Source organism: Pteropus alecto, unplaced genomic scaffold (assembly GCF_000325575.1).
Source record: "Pteropus alecto unplaced genomic scaffold, ASM32557v1 scaffold146, whole genome shotgun sequence".
NCBI classification, from domain to species: Eukaryota; Metazoa; Chordata; class Mammalia; order Chiroptera; family Pteropodidae; genus Pteropus; species Pteropus alecto.
This window is the reverse complement of record NW_006442107.1, coordinates 13,232,204-13,251,753: the sequence shown is the minus strand read 5'-3', so window position 1 is coordinate 13,251,753 and position 19,550 is coordinate 13,232,204. Positions and strand designations below refer to the sequence as shown.

General features: G+C 35.6%; 1 protein-coding gene across 5 annotated transcripts in view; it reads left to right on the top strand.

Moving 5' to 3' along the window:
• KIAA1328 (KIAA1328 ortholog) overlaps positions 1-19,550 on the top strand; it is a 228,696-nt gene that overhangs the window by 200,089 nt on the left and 9,057 nt on the right. For 3 of the 5 annotated variants that reach the window (XM_025038649.1, XM_025038648.1, XM_025038652.1), the window contains one exon: positions 276-384. In XM_025038649.1, the coding sequence (XP_024894417.1) occupies positions 276-384 (109 nt within the window). Of the gene's footprint in view, positions 1-275; positions 385-2,053; positions 2,105-3,463; positions 3,614-19,550 lie in introns of those variants that run through there. The other 2 variants (XM_025038650.1, XM_025038651.1) reach the window with 2 other exon arrangements.

Genomic DNA, 19,550 nt, shown 5'->3' with positions numbered 1-19,550 from the left:
ATAAGGAATATGACAGGCCATCAGGTTTAAAAACAAAATCTCTAGTTAGTCTGTTATTGCACAAATATACTTTTTTAAACAATGTGTTGTGGATCTCTGATATTTACAAAATCAAAATAACCTACTGAGTTTTCCATCTGTCATTGTTTCATGTTGGGAGGTGGTGAATTGCTTACTTTTAAAGCTTAAGGATTCCTGTAATCTCTATTACTCAAAATGAAAATTTTCATTTCCTTTATAGAATGCCAAAATTATTTTCTTTATTGTTCACACAGGAGCAATGACAGAAGTTAGAAAAGATGCGTCCACATCTCCTATGACAACAGGAAGCCAAAAGGAGCTTGTAAGCACAACCACATCATCATTCCAACACAACACCTCCCGGTAAGTTTTAGGGATTCTTCAATTTAACATTCTCCAAATAAGAGCATTTTTTTAGTTTATTTTTTATTTTTTATTGACATATAATTGACATACAATGTCCTATTAATTTTAAGTATACATTATAGTGCTTCGATACTTGTATACATTATGAAATGATCCCCATAATAAATCTAGTTACCATCTGTCACCATACAAAGTTATTACGATATTATCGACTATATTCCATATGCTGTGCATTACATCCTCATGATTTATTTCTATTTTAACTAAAAGTTTGTACCTCTTAATCCCCCTCACCTATTTAACCCACCCTCCAACTCCTCCCCTCTTTGGTAACCACCAATTTGTTTCTTGTATCTATGAGTCTGTTTCTGTTTTGTTTTGTTTGTTCATATGTTTTGATTTTTAGATTCTACATATAAGGGAAATCATATGGTATTTGTCTGTCTCTGTCTGATTTATTTCACTTAGCATAATACCCTCTAAGTCCATCCATGTTGTTGTAAATGGCAGCATTTTATTTTTTTATAGTTGAGTAATTTTCTGTTATACATAGAAACCACATCTTTATTCTTTCATCCATCTATGGATACTTGGCTATTGTAAATAGTGCTGCAATGAACGTAGGGGTACATATATCTCTTTGAGTCAGTGTTTTTGTTTTCTTCAGTAAATACCTCCAACTAGAATTGCTGGAATGTATGGTTGTTCTATTTTCAATTTTGTGAAGAGCCTCCATACTGTTTTCCATAATGACTGCACCAGTTTACATTCCCACCAACAGTGTGCAAAGAGTTCTCTTTCTCCATATCCTTGCTAGCACTTTTTTCTTTTTGTCTTTTTGATAATAGCCATTCTGACAGAAATTAAGTAATATCTCATTGTGGTTTTTGATTTGCATTTCTCTGATGATTATTGATATTGAGCATTTTCATGTTTCTGTCAGCCATCTGTGTCTTTTTGAAAAATGTCTCTGCCCGTTTTTTAATCGGATTCTTTGGATTTTTTTATATTAAATTGTGTAAGTTCTTTACATATTTTAGATATTGACCCTTTATTGAATATATGATTTGCAAATATCTTCTCCCCTTCAGTAGGTTGCCTTTTCGTTTAATTGATGGTTTCCTTTACCCTGCAAAAGCTTTTTGCTTGATGTAGTCCTATTTGTTTATTTTTGCTTTTGTTTCCCTTGCTTGAAGAGACTGGTTCAGAAAAATATTGCTAAGACCAGTATCAAAGAGTTTACAGCATGTGTTTTCTTTTAGGAGTTTTTTGGTTTCAGGACTTACATTCAAATCTTTAATCTTTTTGAATTTCTTGTTATATATAGTGTAAGATAATGGTCCAGTTTTATTCTTTCCCATGTAGCTGTCCCGTTTTCCCAATACCATTTATTAAAGAGACTATCTTTTCTCCACTGTATATTTTGCTTCTTTTGTCATAGATTAATTGACCATATGTGTGTGGGTTTATTTCTGGGCTCTCTGTTCCACTGATCTATGTGTCTGTTTTTGTGCCAGCACCATATCGTTTTGATTACTATAGCTTTGCCAGTATGGTTTGAAATCAGGGAGCATGATACCTCCAACTTTGTTCTTCTTTTTCAAAATTATTTTGGTTGTTGGGGTCTTTTGTGATTTTATACAAATTTTAGGATTCTTTTTTCTAGGTCCATTAAAAATGCCACTGGCGTTTTGATAGGGATTGCAGATTGCTTCAGGTAGTATGAATATTTTAACAATATTAATTCTTCAAGTCCATGAGCATGATCTATCTTTCCATTTATTTGTGTTGTCTTCAATTTCTGTTATCAACATATTATAGTTTTTACCTTGGTTAAATTTATTCCAAGGTATTTTTTTATGCAGCTGTTTCTTTTATTTCTCTTTCTGATAGCACATTATCAGTACAACTGATTTCTATATATTAATTTTGTATCCTGCAACTTTACTGAATTCATTTATTAGTTTTAATAATTTTTTGGTTGAGTCTTTTGGGCTTCCTATGTATAGTATCATGTCATCTGTAAATAGTGACAGTTTTACTTCTTCCTTTCCAATTTAGATGCCTTTTATTTCTATAGAAGCACTTTTGTGAGGTTTGTTTAATAAAGAGTGGAAAAATCTTGACACTTCTTAATGGCTTTTGCTCAGGAGAGATACCCTTATTTGGATGCATCTGGATTTGGCCAGGTTGAACTTTTGGAGCCCTCTTCTTTATACATGCTCTTCTTTAGTTGATAATGGTAATTGGCAAGGATATCCATAGAAACACAAAGCTAATCCTATCTTTCATCAAAAAGTCCGCTTAGTAGCAGGCTCTTCCCAAATTGTGCACTTGGACTATAAGTTTAACTAACTGAATTAATTGATATTGACAATTACAGTGGGCTTTGTTAAAGGACTGTCAACATTTACTTATTACAGAGAAATTTGAATGAAGAGAATAGTTTGATCAGCCTTTTCTGGAATCAGGAAAAGAAACATGTTATTAAAATTTCTCATATTGAATAAAATTTCTCATATCTAATATGTTCAACCTTTACATGTTTAAGGGCTAAATATATAAATATCAACACCAAAAGGGTTTGGTTTATGTTTCCCTGGGAATATGATTTTGAACACTTAAATACCTAGTATCTTATCAGATGAATGAATATAGGTTTTAAGATAATTTTAATTTTAAAGAACTTTTGGGAAATGACCCTAACACAGAGGATAATAATAATAGCTGTCATCTATTAAGCATCTAGTATGTTGCCAGCCCTTTGTATGCATTATCTGATTTAATCTTCATCATAGCCTTATGAAGTAGTACTATTGTCATCCTCATTTTAAAAAATTAGGAAACTAAGGCTCAGAGAAACTGATTGACTTGCCTAAGGTCACATAGCTAAGGTCAGCCAGCATTTCAGACTCTAAAGCCCATAATCTTAAATACTATAATAATTGACAATGACAACTTCCTTATTTTGGAGGCCACCCATAATCAAAAAAAAATTTTACTAGTTTACCACGTTCTTTGTTCATTACTCCTTTCTTTTATTTTTAATGCTGCTGTTGTTATCATTCTGCCAAAGACCCACCGTGAATTGTGGTTATGAAATATCGACGGGGTTCCCTCCTTGGACTACTTAATGTTGTGGCTGGATGCTTGTGCTCATAGAGGATCTGTCCTCGCTCACCTTGAGAGATTCTTCTGGAGGAGTTACAGGTAGGGAGGAGAGAGAGCCAGGATTTTCAGTGTTAGTGAATTTCTCTATTGTTGAGGATTAAAATGAGATCTCTTAACTCCACTTCAATGTGTATTTGATGATTACATTTCAGCTTAGAGAAAAGCATGAAAAAGAAAAAGAAAATGCTTTCCCAGTGAGGGTTTTGTAGAACATCCTCAGCACACATTTTCTGAATGGACCGTATCAACAGTGGAGTTTTACAAGGCCAGTTAAAATTGCTGTGAAGACTCATATTTATGGACCTTAAAAAAAGGATTCTTGATCTGTTAGTTCTCAATACTACAAATCAGCTAAATATAGATTCTCAGAAGCTTCTTAAGTAATGAGCATTTGGCTAAATAAAACCACGTGTAGCACACCAGATTTTATCCTTAGGCATGCACGATGGCATATTATAGGTCTATTATACAATGTGCAGAGTTGAAAAAAAAGATTCAGTACTATGAAAATCAGGTACCAGGAAGGCACAGTGTTTGCTTTCCAGATTTCCGAATCAGGATTATTTGAATTATTTTTATTTCAAAGTGTAGAAAAAACATTTTTTATAGACTGCTTTTTAGTTACACACAAACTCTTACTGCAAGAGAAAAGCCTGTTCTTCATCCTGACAAATCTTTGAAAGTAGTACTTAGGAGAACAAGAGTAAAAACCCTTTTCCCTGTCCACCCTAAATTTTAAGAATTTTCAAGACTTGCAAAAGAGGATGGGGCTGTGACAGATGCTAGTCCTGGACAGGTTTTCCTTTGTTTTCTAAAAAGTGTTAACACCTACAGGACTACCATATTATTCCATGTGCAGGTAATAAAACAAGGCATGGCAAAGTAATCTTTCTCATTCATGGTGTAGGCTGTTAATTGTTCTCTCTGCTGCCTGTCAATATGTGAAATTTTCATTCCCCATTCAAAATGGAAAAAGTTGTGGCTGAAAATGTTAACATTTGCATTTTTATTTGTTGATTTATTTAAAGGACAGCCTCTCCTACAGCAATCTATCACTTGGTGACACCCCAAATATGAATAATGTATTGTAGACTTGCAGCTACCATGTGTAACAAGTGCTAGAGACAGTAAAGGAATGTTAACAATGTTGCAAATGTAATATTTATTGACTCATAAAGTTTATCGCTTTTGAAGTTCAATAATACTGACCGTAACACATTAATATCACTTATCCTGATTTTAGCTGGGCACCTTTGTATGTAGAAATATTCATCTATCTCATGCTAACAAAATAAATATGTAATTTATAGCACAAGCAAAGAGGGCTTTGTAGTTTTCAGTGCTGAGAGCTGTAATGCTTCTTTCTTTCCATTTCACTTCTGGCCTCCAGCATTGATCGCACACCCCTGAGCTGTCCAAGAGAGTTAGCACACTGCTCATCTTGGCACAAGAGGGTGTTGCCACTGAACTAAATAGTACCTTGCATTTCCGCATGGCTGGAACAGGCAACATGGCACAAACCACTCCACCTGGAAAGAACTACAGGGGCCTTTTCTCCCTGTCATTCTGACCGCCCCGCTGGTAGGTGCACACACCTTCACTCAGAAAGTCCAGTATTTTTCCTGTCATGATACTGAGTCATAGTTTACTGATTCTACTTGAGCCTCTTCTCCAGTGTGAAGCCAGACCTGGGCAACTTACCAATGAATTTGTTATGAGCCACAAATATTACCAATGATTAACCCTTTTGTGCCTTCCAGAATTAGATGTGTCCATTGCCAGTAAGAAAGATCATACAGGAAATATCTGGCCCCCAGAGCAAGAGAAGTAATGTTAATTAGCAACCATCAGCTGTAATTGTCATCCCCATTAAGATGCAGAATTATGTATTTCTTCGTTATAAATAACCTTTCTAATTGTACTTGATGTATGCCAATTTAATCAAAAAGTATACTTGCAACAAGCAGATATTTGCATTAATGTAGCTTTGGATCTTCCAATCTTTTATTTCAAATTTGACTAGAAAAAATCTGTTGCAGCTGTATATCTTTTATATGTTGGTGTCTTTTTCTTTTCAGGTATGTAGATCTGATACATTTTATATTTAAAATGAAGACAGTACCTTCTGGGATTGTTCAGTGAAACAGAAATCTTGTCACTTTTTCAAATACTTAGAGTTTCTCTATCTCAGTCATGTGACAACTCAGTGATGATTGTTCCAAACTGATAAACAGGGGCAAATACCAGGCCTGCAACCACAGGATTACATTCTCAGTCCCTGAAGAAAAGGTTACTAAGGCCTCTTCTCTCTGTTCTTCCCTCACTCATAGGAGTTAAGGCTGGTATTCCTGGCTTCTTTTGTGAGCGTACGTGAAATGTGAAGAGGGAAAGGCAGATCTCACTAAGTCACCTGATTAGTGAATTTTTGGAACTGGAGATAGAGTTAGCCTATTTCTAGGAAGTACTCTTCACCTCGCTCTCTTTTTTCTTTTTTTCGGAAAGATCAGTTTTTTGGTTGTTGTTTTTTTTTTTTTACCATAATACAGAGCTAAAGTTTTTTGTTTTGTTTTGTTTGTTTTTGAGGTATGTTGGGGGGATGATTTTGTGGAGCTTGTTTTTTACTGAGGGAAGTTGGAAAATATTTGAGTATGTGCTTTGAAGAAATTTGATTGCTTATTTGGGGGCTTCATATGAAAAATAGCTTTATTTGTTCCTTTTTTTGTGACCTTGGTCCTTTGCTGTCAAACCATATGCTTAATGTGTTTTGAAAATTTTGCTGTAAATGTGTACCTTGCTGAGCTGTCTATAGTGCAATTGCCCGTGCACAGTAATGCTCACAGGCAGCTGTTTGCACACGGCTGACTTGAAGGTGGCTTGTGGAGACTCTTTGCCCATTGCAGTTGAGATTGAGGGACCAGACTCAGAAGTATTGGAACCCTGGGACCACACTCTACCAAGTCCAGTCTGGAAGAATCTAAATACCCTCCAATCTATAACTTAAACTTCTGTCTTTAAGACAGTATTTTTCTGTCTTTATTAGAAAAATCTCTGTTCAGATCCTTTTCTCATTTTTTAATCAGGCTGTTTATTTTTTGCTACTGAGTTGTAAGAGTTCCTTATATATTTTGTTTATTAATCCCTTATCAAATATATAATATGCAAATATTTTCTACCATCCATAGTTTACCTTTTCATTTTATTAATTATTTCCTTTGCTATGCAGAAGGCTTTTAGTCTGGTTTTTTTGTTTTTGTTTGTTTTGTTTGTTTTGTTGCTTTTGGTGTCAAATTCAAAAAAATATATATTTTAAAGACCAATGTCAAGCTTTTTCCCTATGTTTTCCTCTAGAAGTTTTACAGTTTCAGGTTTTACATTTAAGTCTTTAAATCCATTTTGAGTTTATTTTTGTGTATAATGTAAGATAAAGATCAGTTTATTCTTTTGCATGTGGATATCCAGTTTTCCCAACACCATTTATTGGAGAAACTACACTTTCCCCATTGTTTATTCTTGGCTCCCTTGTCAAAAATTAGTTGACCAGTTATGCTTGGGTTTATTTCTGAGCTATTTATTCTATTCCATTGACCTCTGTGCCTGTTTTTGTGCCAGTGCCATACTGTTTTGATTACTAGAGTTTTGTAATGTAATTTGAAATCAGGAAGAGTGATGCTTCCAACTTTGTTCTTTCTCAAATTGCTTTGACTATTCAGGGTCCTTTGTGATTTCATATGAATTTTAAGATTATGTTTTCTATTCCTGTGAAAAATACCATTGGAATTTTGACAAGGATTGTGTTGTATCTGTATATCACTTTGGGTAGTATAGACATTTTAACAATATTAATTCTTTCAATCCATGAACACAGGATATCTTTCCATTTATTTTACCTATTTCATTTATTTCTTTTATGTTTCTTTCCATTTATTTCTTTCTATTTATGTCATCTTCAATTCTTGACATCAGTGTTTTAGTTTTCAGCGTACAAATCTTTCACTTCCTTGGTTAAATTTATTCCCAAGTATTTTATTCTTTTTGATGCTATCGTAAATAGGATTTCTTTCTTGCTTTTCTTTTCATATAGATCCCTGTTGGCATAAAGAGATGCAACTGATTTTTGTATGTTGGTTTTGTATCCTGTAACTTTACTGAATTCATTTATTAGTTTTAACAGGGGTTTTTTTGGAATCTTTAGGGTTTTCTACATGTTAAATCATGTTATTTGCAGAGATAATTTTACTTCTTATTTGTTTGGATGCCTTTTATTTCTTTTTCTTGCCTCATTGCTCTTGCTGTACTTCCAATACTTTGTCCTATCTTTTCTTTGTACTAGATCTTAGAAGAAAAGCTTTCTGTTTTTCTTCATCGATTATGATTAGCTATGGGCTTTAAATATATGGCCATTATTGTATTGAAGAAATTTTTTTCTATACATATTTTGTTGAGAGTTTTTATTATGAATGGATAGCGACCTTTGTCAAAGAAGACAAACAAATTGCCAACAGGTATATGAAAAGATACTCAACATCACTAATTAGGGAAATGCAAATCCAAACCACAGTAAGATATCACCTCACAACTATTTGGATGCCTATTATCAAAAAGATAAAAGATAACAATTACTGGCAAGTATGCGGAGAAAAGATAACCCTTGTATACTATTAGTAGGAATGTAAATTTGTCCAGCTATTATAGAAAATAGTAAGGAGGTTCCTTAACGAATTAAAAATAGAACTACCATATGATCCAGCAATCTCTCTTCTGGGTATATACCCAAAGAAAATGAAATCAGTACTGCAAAGAGATATCTGCACTCTCATATTGATTGCAGCCTAATTCACAATAGCCAAGATATAGAAACAACTCATGTCCATCAACAGATGAATGGACTGTCAAATATTCAGCCTTAAAAAAGGAATATTCTGCCATTTGGACAATATGGACAAACCTAAAGAACATTATGCTAAGTGAAATAAGACAGACACAGAAAGAGAAATACTGCATGATCTCATTTATATGTGGAATCTAAAAAGGTGGACTCATAGAAGCAGAAAGTAGAACAGTGGTTACCAGGAGTGGGAAGGAGGAGAAAATAAGACGTTGGTCAAAGGTTCATCATCCTAGATGAATAAGTTCTAGAAATCTAATGTGCAGCATGGTGACTATAGTTAATAATACTGTATCGAATATCGTAAATTTGTTAAAAGAGATTTCAGGTGTTCTTACCACAAAAACAAATTGTAACTGTATGAGAGGATGGATACATTATTAGCCCAACTGTAGTAATCATTTTAATATATATATGCAAATCAAAACATCATATTGTATATCTTAAATATATACAATTAAAAAAAAAAGACTTTTTATCTTTATTTTTACCTTAAGTAACTTGACATGAGCACCCAGTTGCTTCCAGCCCCCATTATGATGGTATAACCTTTAATGTGATAGAACGACTGATGGCGTCTTAGTCCTTTGCTGTGCTATGAAAAGGGACAAACATTTCTGCATTTGTCCCTTTTCATTCTCTGTGGATTATAAACCAAGGCTTTAGCCTATGGGCAGTTCGAGCATTGTTTAGTTTTCTATGTCATATTTCCAGTAACCACTTACATTGCAGAGAAGGAAAAATTGTGTAAATAATTGTAACAATGATCTGTTTTATCTCGGGCAACCAAATTCTGGATTGACAGCTGCCAGGGGATTCAAAACCTACACAAGAAACATTTCTATTATACTGGTAATAAATATATAATGCTGAAAGTTATAATTACCTGTTCATAATCCTTGGCATTGTACTTGAGAGTTGACAGTGCTTTTAATGTGCATTATCTCATTTAAATTGCACTAAAACTCTGTGAAGTAAGTAGTAATATTATTCCATTTTACAATGAGGAAATGAGAACTGAGAGAAACTGACCACCAAAGGTCACACAACAAGGAAACAGAAAAGAGAACTTGAATTTAGCCCTTCCAATATCAAATTTCAGTGTTTTTTCATTCTTTTATACTGCCTAAAATTTGGATGTGGTTCAGAGGTATTGACACTAAGCTGATAAAATTCTGGTTTAGGGTAGGAATCACACAAACTTGGAATTTGTTTTTGTAACTTGATAGGAAGAAACTTAGTCATACAGAGAAAGCGAGATGTCGTGGTTTCACTATACACAACAGCCAAATTGCAATGCTTTCTTGTAGTTATGCCCAAAATCATAATAGTGACGAAAAAAAATTTTTAATCAGACTTTTTCTCACCTGGACATTTACACAAATAATTTAAGTACTCAGCCAGATTCCCTCATGTGCCTAGCAGAAGAAATAATAATGTGTTATTCTTCCAAAGGTAGAGAGATAGAAGCTAAAGTAACATCAAACTAGAGCCCACGGGCACTAGTTGGGTTTATGTGAGAGGTTTCAGTAGCAGACCTCACTGCCTCTATATAAGAGAGTATATGAGTGTTGACCTTATATAATGATACTGACTACTATTCATTGAATGCCTATTATATATCAGGAATGTGTCATATGTCTAGCTATATTTATTTATAACCTATGTTCATGCAAATTACATATCATTGTAAGGTTTTTTATGACTATTAAAACTCAATTTCAAACTATTAAGTAGAATTTCTTCTTAGATTTTTGTAATGACTTACTAAAATGTGGGCTACTGGACCCTAAACTATTATTTTACCTTTATCTGCCCTCATAATAACAGTTTACACACTACACACAATCAAGTAGCATTTACTGTAACTTTCCTATTTTGTGTATATTGTAAACAACAAAATGAAAAAAAAGCTTAGTGAAATGATCTACATAAAATGACAATAAAAAGGAATAATCTGAAGACTTCAGAAAAAGAATGTGTTAAATATATAAAAGAAAATATGAAGTTGCAAATATGCCTCTCTGTCTTCCATCTTGAATCTAAAGGATGAAAAGCCCAGCCATTCAAAAGTGTTTTTAGGTTAGGTTAGTAATTTGGAATTCCCTGCCAGCAGTGCATTACTACCAAGAACAGTTGAATGCATGTAAATTCTTACGTGTTCAATGAAAAGACATTGCTTTTAATTAAGCCATGCTGTTGGGCTGTTACTATAATTCCCACTGTTAAAAGCCATTAATATAATCATCCATTTCTCTTGTACATACTGTTTATAGTGTGTAAGTTAAGAAAACAGAAACAAATAAGCTAAGTAGAAATAATAAAGACATAGCACAATTCCAAGAAATGAATTCAGCCTAACGAAGTTTGTGAAGACATTCTTACCGTAGGAAGAACATACCGTACAGGGAAAATATACGTTACAACACCTTATATTTACTAGTCGCTTAGAATTCTAGTCCTTGGCTTTAAGAAATCTTTCCAAATTCCAGGTGAACTATTTTATTGTTCATACTTTTCTATATTTTCTAAATTTTCTACAACCAACATGTATTACTTAATTTCAAAAACAATATTTTAAAAGAAAATAAAGACTACACAGGTGTAGGAGGTAAACCCATTTCAAACTTTTATACTCTAAAGTTACCCTTGGAACATATGACATAAATATGTTATTTCTTTGTCGAGCAAGCAGTAGATGAGGTATATGTTTCCTTGGTATGTCTTCTCCAGGGTCTGAACTCTGAAAAATGCTATGATTAGTGACATCTGTTCAGTATTGCCGGTTCCCACTATCATTTCACAGTTTTTAGCCTCATGAGTTGATGTTTCTGAGTTGTTCATTTGGCCCTAGATAATTAAATTCCCTTAACTTCAATGTTAAAAACATCGTTGAGTGTCACTGTTCTGGGCACTTAATGCTTTTATATAAAAACTCTTATATATGTCACCTAATGTAATCCTCACCATCATGAGGAAGTTATGCTCAAAGAGGCAATTATAGAACAGTTAAGAGCCCAGGTGTAATAATTATAACACCTAGGTTTATAGGCCCAGGTTTAAATGCTTGCTCTATGGTTTTGACAAATCTTTTAATTTAATCTATGATAATAATATCTCCCTCACAGGCTTGTCATGATGACCAAGCAAGATAGTTTACATAAAGTATTGAGCACAGTCCCGGTATGTGACAAAATAGTAGTTGTCATTGGTGAACTTGCTTTGGACCCTGCTGTTGTAATTCCAAACTCTGTGTATGTTCTCTGGCAGAAGGATAGTGTTAGGTTCATCTCAGAAATAGGCAATAGGATTGTATTCTTTAATATTCACCTTGCAGACATTCCTGTTACTTCTCTAAGCCTGATTCCTCATGTGTAAATAAGAATACTAACAAGCACTTTACACATCTTCTCAGATTATGTGTGACTAGATATGCAAAGCCCTTAACTCGGTGCAGGCCGTAGTTGGCATTCGATGTTAGCTTCCTTCTTTTGTGCTTTGGGCAGCAGGACTTGCTTGTGTACCTAGAACAGTGTGTGTGAATGATAGTGGCCCCTCTGCCAAATGCAGTGAGTGACAGTGGTCTGCAGATAAGTGACTTAAAAGCAAATATTAATGACCCTGCTTTCAAAGGATTTTTTTTTCCACAATGTTGGCAAATTTTTCTAATGTCTCGAGATGTCCCCTACTTGTTTTTCTTCTAAATAGAGGCAAGTGGTGAGTAAAATCCTTGGCTAGTGATAGAGTTAGTATTTAACGTGGTGTTCCAGGACTTCTGTTTCTGGGGTCACTCAAGACCTCACTGAAGTTATTGATAATGGATTTCTTCATCACATTAGTCCTTTGTAAAAGTTCTAAAAGGGTTTAATTCCCTTTAGAGCAATGGTTCTAAACTCTGTCTGCACATTGGAATCACTTGGAAATCTTTGTAAAAGTACCCACTTCCAGCCTCACCCTAGATTAACTGAATCAGAATTGTCAGGGACGGGCCCCACTGATGTGTGTGTTTTTATTTCCCCAACTGACTCTGATGTACTTGAGCTAAAGATACACATTCGGGAGCCCCTTCTCTGGAGCTGCACATCTCACGGTTTAACCCCAACACACCAGCATTCTCCCTTTCTCTTTCCACCCCCACCCAACTGCAGGGCCTCGCCTTTCTGTTAGCAACTTTCTGTAGCCACTGTCATCCTCTCCCCAAGGGGTTATTAGAATACATCAATTAGCCTGCACTGAAAAAGTGTTTCAGAAGCCTTTGAAGGACCCGCTTATCAATCTAATGTGTTTTTATTGTCTTTATCTCCCCATCCTGTGCCATATAGAATGTAAACTTCAAGAGGGCAAGGATTTTTTTCTCTTACATTCATTGCTATATCTCTTTGCTAGAGCAGAGCCTAGCTCATAATAGACAATCAATCAATAAATATTTATTGGATGAATGAATGATCACAAAGTGAATGTTGTCTTTTCAATTTACTAGTTCATGGCATTCCTATCTACAGCTGTTTTCCTTTATGCCTTCTCCACATCTATGAAGGAACCATGGTTTTACTCAGCTTATACATTTAGTTGTGCTCTCTTACTTCTCAGAACTTCTTTGCATTTTCATCTACTCAAAGGTTTTCCCATTCTTTAAGAATTCTAGAATGTCTAAGCTTCTAGATTTTCAGTCTGGATGACAACAGATGCTCAATTGTGAGTAGTTTCAGTGTGTTCCTCACATTGGGATTTGATTGCTTAGACCAAGAGTCCCCAGCTCCTGGGCCGCGGACCAGTACCAGTCAGTGGCATGTTAGGAACCAGGCCACACAACAGGAGGTGAGCAGTGGGGGAGCAAATGAAGCTTCATCTGTATTTGCTGGCGCTCCCCAGCGCTAGCCTCACCACCTCAGCTCCACCTCAGAGCATCAGGCATTAGATTCTCATTTGGTACCAGTCCCTGGTACCAAAAAGGTTGGGGACCATGGGATAGTATCTCCCAACTGTCTTTGCTTAGCCATTTCTTACGTTATGTTCAGCCATGAGGTAAGATGCTTTGGTCTGTGGCTGGTTTATTTTGGTTTTCTCATGGTAAAATTCTTGCCTGCAGACAGGCAGCAAGCTTAGAAGAGAGCATTAGAATTAAAGTTCAAAAATCTGGATTCATCAGTACCTGCCTCAACCACTTACTGGCAGCAAAACCTTAACTGAATACCTTAAACCACATAGAATCTCAGTTTTCCAGCCTTCCATCCTGTCTGAATCTTACCCTTTGTTAGAGATAATAATCAAAATGAAAATATGTATTTCTGTCTCCTGATTGCAGAGTAGTTTACACATTTGCAGAATAAAATAGCAAATGAACATTTTCAGAAATAATTGGTTTCGGAATAACATTGGTTTAATCTTCTCTTCAAAATCTTTGTGTTTTGTGCCGGCCAGTAGTTTAGAAAGATTAAGTGGATAAGCAAACACAGCACCAAGTCATTCACAGCATGGCACAGAGCATTTCTGTGGGAATATCTGGCCTTCCCACTTGAGAGGAGACCGGGTACAATTTACATTTCCTGCGATTATGTGAACATGTGTATACTGAAGGTTTTTTAACGTTTAAATGAAATCGTGTCTTGAAAACATTAGCTTTTACTTTGGGGAAGACACCAGGAGAAAGACAGAAAAAAGATAGCATCCTTCAAGTCCAAATTGAGGTCATTAGCCACATTGAAGAAGGTGACCGTATATTAGTGTAGGCCACATGCTTTGCCTTGGGGGAAAAAAATTGTCTGGATTGTGCATGATAGTACCAACGATGCCACTGAGTAAATCAAAGACTTTTATCAGCAAGAATACTCCAAAGGAGAAGACAGAGATTAATGTAGTTAATGGTGATTGACTAATGTATCTCCAGCTCAGCTGGACACTTTCGTGTACTGTTTCTATATTTAAATATGTGTGTGTACATCACCATTCCTAATATATTTAACACTTTTCATATTTTCCCATAAACTATTTGCTTTTCATGTTAATGAGATGTACCTCTCAAAAGATATTACAGTACCTTTTTTGACTTTCAGTCTCTCTTTATTTCTTGTTTGAAATTCATTTTGCCATTTTGTATTATCTGTAACTCTTAATGAGTTAAACCACAAAAATTAAGAGACACATATATGAAAATTCTTTGTAAACAGTAAAATGAAATACATGAATATTTTTATTTTCATTAGCCTTAAGACTTCTGGATCTATCTTCTCACCAAAACGTCTTTGCTATGCCTTCTTAAAGAACTTGAATGAGCCACTTGGTGTACACATCCTAATATTACCCATGAAAGGAAGGTTCCAAGTTGGCCTTGAAGCTGCAGAGTAATTGGCCAGTGCGTTACCTGTTTACTCATCAAGTCTTTCATTGATTTTCTTTATTCATGGGTGCATTCTGAGTATGACTATTACTGAGATTAAAAGCTCATCATCATGTTGCTTGGCACTCATCCATAAATGCTTATAAAATGATCAACTTGGTTGGAATGTGAGTCTCTTGGCAAGCAACAGGAGAGTGATTACTATTATATGTGAGAGGCCGTTTCTTGCTTTGGAAGAGCTGGGAGATTCTGAGGTGGGTTTGGATTTGTATCAAAATAGGGGCCTGCTTCAAGCTTCTTTGTCACAGGACATGGGCTACTTGAAAACCAGAGCTATTGTTAGAGCCAGAGAGAAAGGCTGTAGCCCAAAACCAGGATAGCAAAGTGGAAAGCAGACAAACCTTGTATACAATTACATGTCTCTTATAAAAGCAGTGTATACAGTTTTCTTGGCATATGTGAAGAATTCATTCTTTCAACCTTTGGACAATTTAAAAATATTCTAGATTAATGTTCATATTAAATAATAATTCAGAAAGATAAGATAAAAGGTGTGCTTAGTCAATGGGATTTTTTTTTTAATATTATGCCTTAAATAAATAAAAGGATGGTAGGAGTTGTACTTTGGGCATTTTTTCTTCCTGGGGCTCTGCGTAACCCTGCTGAAGCACTTTTAAGAGCCAGGATGAAAGCCAGGGCTGGGAAACCATGCCAGTCTATTCTGAGTGAAGGGATGTAAAGTTTATTTCTTGTCAAGGGCTGTCTCTTCTCTGTTCCCTGAAGAAGTCTGCCCAATAGGAGTCGCTATAGTCATGTACTTGACACTTGGTATAACTTAGTGAAAGCTGGAAGCATCTCACCTTGGGACACCTGCCCTACCAGGTGCAGAATGGACTATTTACCATACATTCTGCATGGAGTTTCATTAGGATGCTTCAAAATGCTTTCCATTAATGAAGTGGTGCCCTTCTGCATGGGTAGTTGGAAGTACATACTGTGCTAGCTAGCTCCGAGGAGAGTCCTCAATCAGTGTCCCTTTACTCCATCCATGCCTACTGTCCTCACAGTCTCAGCTCATCATTGAGAAATGTGCTGCTCTTAAAATAAAACTTTTCTGTAGACCAGTTGATAACACCCCATACCCAACTCTTATCTTCTGGGCTTTGGAGAGAAATGGACTATGGTGGAAAAAACAGATTCCGGTGAAACCTGAGGTGTTGCTTCATCTCAAGGGTGGATCATACTTATAATACAAACCATTGATTTACAAAGGAACAAGCTAATTAGCAGCAGAACTAACATTGGAACTGGCCCCTAAACCACTGGGAACCATGACCTCTCTGGACAATAGGAGAGAGAGGAGTCAACAGATTGCCGAGGCACTCGAAGAAGAGCCACCCACGGCTTGGACTGCAGTTCCCCTTTGCTCATTGTCCAGGTGCTGCTGGAGCTCAGTAGCTTTCCCAGAACTGTCCCCTCCAGTAAGTTTATGCTTCATCATAGCTTGCCTCAATTCTTTTATTTTCTCCCTTTGGTTATAAATATTTTTGTGAACAGCACAATGTTTCCACTGATGTACAAACTGTAGGTCACATGGCATTGACTTTTATTCAAACCAGAAGGTGTCATGCTAGGATTCTAGCATTGTATCATTACTTCAGTGGAGTCTTTTGTGTCAATGTGAAAATTTTAATTTCACGCCCTGCAGACTTCATAGTCTTTGAGCTCTCTCTGCTCCTGTTGTTGCATAAAGGGTAAATCCTTGTGTCACGTTCATGTTAGACTGAAGAAAAGTAAACTTGATTCATTTGAGATCTCCAAACAAAGACAGAAAAACTCTGTTGGCAAAAAGCTGTTATTTAAGGGGGAAAAAAAAGAAGTCTTTTCAGTTAATATGGCTTTCCGTATGGGTGAATATGGTCTCAAGGCACAAAAGAGGATAAAAACTTCCCTGTTAACATTGGCTACTGGTCCTATTTCATTAGTAAAGATTATCATTAATTTCCTGATTGAAACACAAGATGTTCTCAAGTGTTTGGCTATAAAAAACAGTTAGACTCGGGCCAAGATCTTTTTTAACCAGTCAGTGCTGGCAAAACAATTAAAATTTTTTCCTTCATTCAACTGTTTATTTGAGAGAAGAAAATGTTGTAGAGAAAGCTGTAAAGAAAAGCCCAGATGTATAGGTTAATAGCAAACTTGGTGGAAATAAATCAGAATTTAGTATTTACATTGGATATATGATTAAAATGAATTTTTTTAAAGTGAAATGAAAAGCTTACATATGGAAGTTTTTCATATCAGGTTTGAGATCAAAGATATCACAAAATTAGAATTATAACTTAATACTATAATCTATTTATCATTAACTTCTAAGCGCTATACTCTTGTGGCCTTTACAAAAATTATGAAATATTGTGTGGCTTATAATGAAGTATTTCAAATTTACTTTCTTACCTCCGCTTTTAGTCTCTGATCTCAAAGTCAGGTTTAAACTGCTGAATATGATTAATTATCTATGAAATGGGCACCCAGCTTTCATCCCTCATAATACCAATTATAATCCTTTTTAGAGGACTGTGTATAGGAGTTCAGGAATCTGTTTTCTAATGAATTTTTAAAGAAACCGATACTGGTGATTTGGCAGCAATTACTGAAGCACTTGTGCTTACTTGGGAAAATTGCAGTGGTAATATATATTTTTTTAAAGTAACATTTAAATCACCTATAATCCTAGTACCCACTATATATGCTGTGTATACTGTATATATCACCATTAATATTTTACTATTTAGTAAATTTCCCTCCAATCCCTTTTTTCTTTCTTGTACACTTTTCTTTCTTTAGACTGTTTTTTTCCTAAATTTTGAAATGCCTGAAAGTTTAAAAAAGGAAAAACTCTTATTTGTATTAACCATTCCATGAATAAATTTAAAAAGAGGTAGGTGGGACATAGGAGTGCTAAATAAAATTGCCTAAATTGGCCTATTAGAGAGGTTGGTTGTTGGAATGAGCATGTACACATTTCTCCCATACGTTACGTGAGGAATGCTATGATGTGATTGTGTTTCTGATAAAACTTTTTTTCTTCATTGGATCAATACACAAATTTAATCTGAAGTATAAATCACTGCTATAAAATGGATGGCATTTTGTAAACATGACTCCTACATCTTTTTGAGATGAAAAAAATATGTGTTACAGTTAGATCTTGTGATTAAAATGGATTTCTTTGTATAGGAAAAAATGATTAAATAGACTCTTCCTGGTTAGGAGTAATGGAAGACAAAGGCATTTACTGGAGCATGCACCCAAATTTGCTGGTTGCCAATCTACTTTGTTGCTTTTCAGAAGCAGAGGTGGCTTTGGCAAGCCAGGTTGCATCTGGAGTTTGAGCTCAGAAAGAATATTATTCTCTTGCTCTGAGACTGTCTTCAGACACCAAAATAATATTGGATTTTCACCTTAGCATAACGCATTTATTTATTCTTTTACCTTCTTCCTTCTATTTATCATTGATTTTGACCCAAACAAGATATGTCAGGTTCAATTACTATGTTGGCTCAGTGCCAACTATAATGAGCCAGAAGATCTTGGCCTTCCCATTAATCGTCCTCAGATTCAATCTTTCTTATTGACTCCTCTGTATTTCAATATCAAATTCACTAGGCTATTCCTTGTCATCCAGTTTTCTAAATCCTTCCAAACTGGGGCAGATAATAGATCTGTCTGGGACTTTTCACTGCCAGAGCACTGGGAGAAACACATCGGGTCTCCCAGTGTTGGTAATGCTCTGTTAAAACTCTCGTTTTCCCCCATCGATTTCTGCTTTTTCCTTTCCACATGTTTACAACAGCCAAAATATTTTCACTCTATTTGGCTATGCTTGTTTTCCCCTCTGTTGACTCCATTTCCTTTCTCCCTTTCTACGGAATAGTTCTAATTTTCCTAGCATCAGTAAAGTCCATTAAAGGAAGTTGGAACAGTAAATCAGATGGTTTCCTGTACTACTTATCCCCACCCTCACCCCCCAGTAACAAAGTAACATGGGAGGAACAGTAGGTACCCTCAAATCATATCTTTTATCATGGTCTGGGTCAGAGGCATATTCATTTACAGCTGCTTCACCTGTGGTGTCCCCTTTTTCATTAATAAAGTTGGGCAATTGCCTTTTTCAGAGTACCCACCGAGTATTGTTGACCTTATCCACCCTAAAAGTCTGGACATTCTCCCATCTCTAATTCTCATTTAAAGTGTCATAGACGATGGCCAATTGGTGTTCATACATTAACCCAATGCAGCCATATCCAGAATTAGGGAAAAGTCTCAGAGTTCACAGTACTGACAAACCACTTAAGTAATGACTCTTCTGGGAGCTATCTATACCTATCAACAAAGTGGGTGAGCCCTTTAACTATATGTACACTGGTTTCTATTGTTTCATGATTTTGCCCTCTGCTAACCAGTATCACCTTCTTTGTGACAAGAGGATGGAGAGGTATAATTGTTATCTTAAATTGGAAAAATTTCAGGTATCTTCCTTCCAAAGAGCTCCTGTTTCACTTGCTCACAATAAGTTCTAATCTCCCAGCTTCAACTGTGGCACTGAGAGCAAGCAGGACACCTTAATTTCCAGCTCATTCTGTCCCTGATATAGCAGCCTTAAACAGCTGGTTTTACTTAAACCTAAAGATGATAGCCTGTGGTACACATATAAAGTGTGTGTGTGTGTGTGTGTGTGTGTGTGTGCGCGCGTGCGCGCGTGTACGT